Below are 7,441 nucleotides of genomic sequence, written 5' to 3' on the forward strand. Positions count from 1 at the left end.
ATAAGTCCTGGGGTCGATTTTCTCAACTAAAGGCGGTGCTCCAGCATGGCCACAGTCAAATGACTGAAACAAGTAAAAGAGTATCTATCTATCTATCTATCTATCTATCTATCTATGCATTTATCTATCTATCTATCTATCTATCTATCTATCTACCTACCTACCTACTTTTCTCTCTTTCTTTCCTTCTACCTGTTTGGACTTCTTCAATCATGAGTATTCTCTTACAACTGCCCAGTAAGACAAAATCAACCACTACTGATATAGTAAAACAACGATTAAAAATACATGATGTTGCAATTAGCAGCAAATTTTGACACAAGGCCATCAAGTTCAGTAGAAGGGGCTAGTGAATTACATCAACCCCAGTGCTTGACTGGTACTTAGTTTACTGACCCTGAAAGAATGGAAGACAAAGTCAACCTTGGCAGAATTTGAACTCAGAATGTAAAGAGAGATGAAATGCCACTAAACATTTTGCCCAGTATGCTAACAGTTCTACCAGCTTGCTGCCTGGGTGACTAAATTATTGATTTCAAATTTTGGCACAAGGCCAGCAATTTCAGGGGAAGGGTGAGTTGATTACATTGATGCCAGTACTCAATTGGTACTCATATTATTGACCCCCAAAAGAACGAAAGGCAAAGTTGACCTTGGCAGAATTTGAACTCAGAACACAAAGACAGATGAAATATTGCTAAGCATTTTTGCCTGGTATGCAAAAAGGCTCTGCCACCTGGGATACTAAATTATAGTTATTAAACAATAGAATATAAATGTAAGAAAATTTTAAAATGCAAGAGCTTTTAACAGATAGCTTGTAAACTTGGATTGTTTAGAACAAACATATAAAAAGACAATAGAAAAACAAAGCTTTTCAATAAAAACAATCAATATTTTGTTTAGAAAATATTGTTTATCTTTTGATTTAGCAATTAATTTCAAACATGAAGTTCTATTAGGAAATCACTTACTAAAAGATAAAATACATTTACATCAAGTAAATAAATGTAATAAATATATAAGTTGATTTAATCTAACATGCTGCATTTAAAAGTCTGGTCTAACTAATCACATTAAAAGTTACATGTACGATATAGCTATGGTCTGATCTAAAAACATGTATAAGTTGTCTTGTGTAGAAATATTCCGATTAAAAATCATTTGAATAAGTTGTATTTAGAATACTTTTGCACACATCCCCACCTCAAAGAAATGGAGAATCTCAAAGCCAAGGAGACAAAGGACCTTTTGTGGTAACCAAGAAAAGAAAAAGACAATAAAAGTCGTCATCACAGTTTGAGGATGTTTGTTTTATATTTCATACAAAAGAAATCTTGTACCTATAATAGAAAGGATATTTCATACAAGAGAAACAAAAATTACAACTGATTAATTTCATACGATGATTAAATTGAATTTTGGAACATCCAACAGCATGGGTGCTGCTGGTATCATGTAAAAAGCACTGGTGGTGGTGCCACATAAAAAGCACCCAGTTCATTCTGTAAAGTGGTTGGTATTAGGAAAGGTATCCAACCATAGAAACCAAGCCAAAACAGACTATGGAACCTGGTGTAGTCCCTGGCTTTGTCAGTTCCTGTCAAACTGTCTAACCCATGCCAGCATGGAAAATGAACATTAAATGTTGATGATAATGATGATGATGATAATGATTTGAAAAGAACATTGTCTTCAGCCTCACACCGACTTCCTTAGATTCATATTCCCAGAAACAGTTTCCCCTTATTTCATTTTTATATTTGGTTTGCAAAATTCTTGACGTGAACTCATGTGTTGAAATAGATTTTATTGTCTCGGGAGGGTCATTATGTCAATAAATACATGCATCAGTTCAATTTCACTTTTTTATTATTTATCAATTGGTTAGCTGTTTAACCAACTGACTAACTGATAGTTTGATTAATCATTCAATTAATCAGTTGTATTTGTCAAACATTCATTATCTCCTCAATGACATGCTCTCTCAAACAATCAATTAGTTAGTTGATTAAAAAGCTAACAGAGTGACAAATAATAAAGAAGTGAAATTGAACCAGTGCAGGTATTTATTGTTAGCATACTGACCCTCCCAAAAACAACAAAATTTTTCTTTACTTTTCTCAAGGAGTTTTTGTCCTTTCTCAGTGAAATTGCTACACTTTGATAACATTGAAATAATATTTACTAGATTTTAAGCACTTGGTTATTACATCAATGTTTTAAGTACACTCAATTGCAAAAATTTGAGCAAACAAATACCAAGTTTTTACTATAGTCCTGGTCCAACCATAGTCTTGTGAATGGATTGATTGACAGAAACTGAAAGAAGCCTGTTGTATATCAGTGTGTGTGTCTGTGTATTTTTGTATCTGTGTTTGTTCCCCACCACTGCTTGACAACTGGTGTTGGTGTGTTTATGTCCCTATAACTTAGTTGTTCAGCAAAAGACACTGATAGAATAAGTGCCAGACTTAAAAAAATAAAAGTACTGGAGTTTGACAAACCACTAAGTCCCAAGAATATAAACAAACCAACAGCAAATTATCCCCCCCACCCCACCACCACCACCAAGTGCCGGGGGACAAACACAGAGACATCTGTAAGCATTTTGTCTTTTATGGGACAGACTATCCCGGACTATATCATCCAATATGTCGTTCTATATTTAAAAAAAAAAACTTGTCCAAGGTGCTATTCAGTGGGACTGAACTTGAACCCAAGACCACATGGTTGGGAAGCAAGCTTCTTATCCACACAGCCACACATGCATACTATATACTTTACAAGTATTTAGACTTTGCTAACAAAGCTTTACTTTTAAGACTAAGTCAAACAATATTTTATATGTTCCAACAATTTGACAGACAGCAAAGTAAAATAACAAAAATAAAGCAATAATCAGATTGAGAGATTACCTTCGTTAGAGTTGACATCATGTTAATTACCAAACATTGATATTACTAACATTTAGCTTAACAGCTCTGGACAGATCAAAATGAACCTTAATGTGTTAACTGCTAAAATATTAATGAAAATAATATTCAACATTTGAAGCAAAAAAGAACAACAGGCCCACTGATGAAACTCAAGCCATGTATTTATTGCTTATTGATTACAGCTGACGATGCTTAAAAGTACCTGTCTTAAGTTGGTGCTAATAATGTCTAATAAAGACACCAATAAATTGTTATGGCTACTAGAGTGTTGGCTAGAAGACTTCATGATGCTTGTTTCAATTCTTAACACTGTAAGATCAAATCCTGCCAAGGTCAACTTTGCCTTTCATCCTTTCAGGATTAATGGAAAAATACCAATGTAGGGTGAAAGATTGTCAGGAAGTTTTAGAACATCGGATGATATGTCTTGCATCATCATTGTGTTCTAATGGCAATGCTGGTAACAAGACTGATGCCAAGTTGTAACAGCCCTTGCCTGTCCCTTGGACATCACTGATAGTGTGGAGAGGGGAGACTTGCATGTACCATCATCATTGTCATCATTTAACATCCATTTTCCATGCTGGCATGGGTTAGACTGTTTGACTGAAAACTGGTAATCTGGGGAGCTGCACCAGGTTTCAATCTGATTTGGTATGGTTTCTACAGTTGGACGCCCTTCCAAACACCAACCACTCCAAGAGTGTAGTGGGTGCTTTTTACATGCCACTGGCATGGGTACCAGTTACGAAACACCAGCATCGACCACAACTACAATCTCACTTGGCTCGACAGATCTTCTCAAGCACAGTATATTACCAAAGGTCTCAGTCACTTGTCACTGCCTCCGCAAGGCCCAAAGATCAAAGGGTGCCTTTTATGTGCCACCAGCACGGGTGCCAGTTATGTGACACTGGCATTGACCATGACTGTGATTTCACTTAGCTTGACAGGGCTTCTCAAGCATGGCATATTATTTAAGGTTTCGGTCACTTGTCATTGCCTCCATGAGGCCCAACATTAAAAGAGCATGCTTCCCCACCTCATCCCATGCCTTCCTGAGTCTACCTCTTCCATAGGTTCTTTCTACTGTTAGAAATCGGCACTTCATCACACATCTGTCCTCGTCCATACACATATATATTAAAGAGCTAACAATTATTTTACATTTTATTATGCATGGGCTGGGTGGAATTTGTCAAGGTGGATTTTCTATGGCCAGATGCCTTTCATGCCACCAACCCCCATCTGTTTATAAGTAAGGTAATATTTCTCTGTGACTACTAATCTCCTGCAAAAAAAAAAAAAAAAACCTTTGCCTGAGCCCAGGTCTTAGAGAGAAACATTCCAGGTATCCATGATTAGTCATGAGTAAAGGAAGCCCTACATTGCCAAATATCAAAGGGTTTGAAATCAAAACAATCAAACTGACCCAAACTTTTCTCAAGCAACAGCTGTTATCAAACAAAAATTTTCTGTTTCTGTAGATTATAGGCACAGGTGTGGTTGTGTGGTAAGAAGCTTGCTTCTCAATCACATGGCTCTAGGTTCAGTCTCACAGAACAGCACCTTGGGCAAGTTTCTTTAATATAGCCCTAAGCCAGGCAAAGCCTTGTAAGTGGATTTGGTAGACAGAAACTGAAAGAAACTCATTGTGTGTGTGTGTGTGCGTGCATGCGTACATACGAGTGTGCATGCATGCATGTGTGTCTTATATGCAAGTGTGTTTTACTATCTTGACATAGCACGGCAGTTGTAAATGAATGTCACCATCATGCAAGCAGTGTCATTCACTTCCAATCTTTCCTGAAAACTGGTCTGGTTACAGTTAAGTGACATCACTGTAACTTAACAGGTCAGCAAAAGAAACCGATAGAATAAGTATCAAGCTCAAGAAAAAAGACAAAATAAGCACTGGGGTCGATTCATTTGACTAAAATTCTTCAAGGCGGTGCTCCAGCATGGTCATAGTTAAATCACTGAAAAGCATAAAAGATAAGAGAAGCAGACATAGTTTTATTATAGTTTTTTCTCTCGTGAAATTAATTAATTAGAAACATTTTGTTCTGTTGAAGGCACTAATATAAAAATACTGAAAATGAAAGCTTGTTACCTTTATAACTGAAAGGAGTTTATTGAAGCGGTCAACCTCTTGTCCTAACACTGTAGTTAATGAATTCACTCTTCCTTTCTCATCAAGCTGTTGAAAGAAAATAATTATGAGACGTATAAAAATGCTATGCTAATGACGTCTAATAACAGTAAAGAATACAAATAGTTAGCCTACTGCCTGCAAACCAAAATCAAATTTAGTTCTAAAAATACAAATTTATTTTGTGAAAATGATTCTTGATTTGCTGAAATTGTCTTCCCTTTACTTTGAAACTTGCTAATAGTTACCACTAGATTTATTATATTTTCTTTCTCCAACACACCAGACTGACTTGCCCGAGATGTGGTCAGAGCAACAAAATCCGTTCTGCATGCACTCATGCAGTGTCCAACCATTTCAGACCAGTGGGTTTATGCCGAACAGCTGCTGTCACGTGTGGTACAAGTCTGCCTATCAGCCAAGTCTGTCGTGACAATTGGTCCGCCACCTTCCCTCAACCAGGAAGACAAGGCAGTCTTCATCGTACTGGTGGCCATGGTGAAAGAATGTGTGTGGTGGACTTGAGTGAAAGGATTAGAGACAAACACTTACCTCTCTGGCCAATCGCTCATCATCTTTTTCAAGTACCACTTGAAAAGGAAGGTGAGAATGGAGAGGCAGGTTTTGTCTCGTGAAAATTTCAAAAAAAGGTGGGTGAATGTAGCAAAGATGGTGCATGCGAGTGACGAAACTACTTTGAGTATGATCCTGTAAATCGAAAAGAGAGAGAGAGAGTTCTTTGCTCTCATGTGTTTATTCCTTCCTCTACTATAAAGCTATAGACACCACTGATTAAACAGTTTAGTCTGAATATGGGTGAGAGATTTATTTCCTAGAGAGCAGGTTTAAAAGGTGATGTGCTAGTATGGGGTGTGTGGAAACCAGAATTGAGAGGTGTCCACAAGCACTTGAGAAGAGGAGGAAGAGAATTGTCCAGATCTTTGTTAGACTTTGACTAAGACATGTTCATACTAGTTTTGGCATGATCTGTTAGTGGATGGGGAAGAGGAAAACACAATACCATAGTAACCCATTACCTCAGTACATGTTAGCAGCCCAATCAAATGAGAGTGGCCTTGGGGTGGGGGTGGGGGCTGCTCCCTCAAAATCTTATGATCCTTTGAGCATTATTCATGAACTGAGGTAGAAAAAAGATATGAGATCATGCACCATTTGGTAGGGCAACTTTCTGAGATATTACCCGGGTTTAGGCTCTTGTACTATCAAGCAGCAGGATTCTGCTCTAAAATCTTTTGTTTTCCAACTTGCACTCTCTGTAAACTTGTGACACCATTCACAAGAAAATGCAGTTGGTGTGATAGGATTGTGATAACCTTCTGCTGGAAGCCAGGTCCAAATGTTTACAAGTGTTTGAATTCTTCTGCTAAAAGCACTCATATGACAAGAGATAACATTAAACCAGATAATGTACTAAGCTTTTGCTGATCCTCACAGCAAAAAGAAAAGAAAAGGTGTGCAAAAATCTGCAATAATCCAGCCAACAATTTAAATAAATAGATTACATAGACATTAGGTTTACAAGCCTTAAAAATTCGCTCTGTCACTGCCTATGGACATAGTGTAGTGGCTAAAGGTTTTGGTTAATGTAATTCAGTCACCTAGAGATTTTGAGTTCAATCCCATTTAAAGCACTAAGGTGAATTCACAACAAAATCAACCAAAGTGAAAAGTGTCAGAAAATGCAGACAGCAGCATAAGAACAGTGTAAAACCTAAGATCAAATAATGGGTTAGGTTTGAAATTCTGATACAACAACCAATTTTGACACAAGACACCTGTAAGTGAAAGCAACCTTCAAAATGGTCAGACATTATGTAAATAGTGGACATAATATAAATTCCTCATCCCAGAGATATAGAATTGTATTAATTTAAATACATATTTCAAAATATATGACAAGAAATAAAGATATAAAGTGATTCTTTTAAATAATACTTGCATCAAAGATAATTTTACTGGCTTGTTCAATATCAAGTTTGTCTATGATTTTCTTGTCAATGCTTTCAATCAAGTCCAATACAATAGAATCTCCTGACTTCATTTCTCCTCCAGCAATTCTTGGTTGCATGGCAAGAACAGCACTGACCAAATTAAATGTTTCTTGTCTCTTTAAAATGGTAATGGATTCAAATTTTAACATTATTGCATATTTATAAACAAATTAAATACAAATTAATATCTTACACTTTTACTTGTTTCAGTCATTTGACTGCGGCCATGCCGGAGCACCGCCTTTAGTCGAGCAAATCGACCCCAGGACTTATTCTTTGTAAGCCTAGTACTTATTCTATCGGTCTCTTATGCCGAACCGCTAAGTTATGGGGATGTA

At 36.8% G+C, this 7,441-nt stretch overlaps 1 protein-coding gene across 1 annotated transcript in view; it reads right to left on the minus strand.

Annotated features, from left to right (window-relative positions):
• LOC106867680 (dynein axonemal heavy chain 6-like) overlaps positions 1 to 7,441 on the minus strand; it is a 319,316-nt gene that overhangs the window by 24,168 nt on the left and 287,707 nt on the right. Inside the window, exons 69-70 of the mRNA XM_052973027.1 lie at positions 7,052 to 7,219; positions 5,053 to 5,139 (exon numbers count right to left, since the gene is read on the minus strand). Coding sequence (XP_052828987.1) covers positions 5,053 to 5,139; positions 7,052 to 7,219 — 255 coding nt within the window. The remainder of the gene's footprint in view (positions 1 to 5,052; positions 5,140 to 7,051; positions 7,220 to 7,441) is intronic.

This window comes from Octopus bimaculoides, chromosome 14 (assembly GCF_001194135.2).
Source record: "Octopus bimaculoides isolate UCB-OBI-ISO-001 chromosome 14, ASM119413v2, whole genome shotgun sequence".
NCBI classification, from domain to species: Eukaryota; Metazoa; Mollusca; class Cephalopoda; order Octopoda; family Octopodidae; genus Octopus; species Octopus bimaculoides.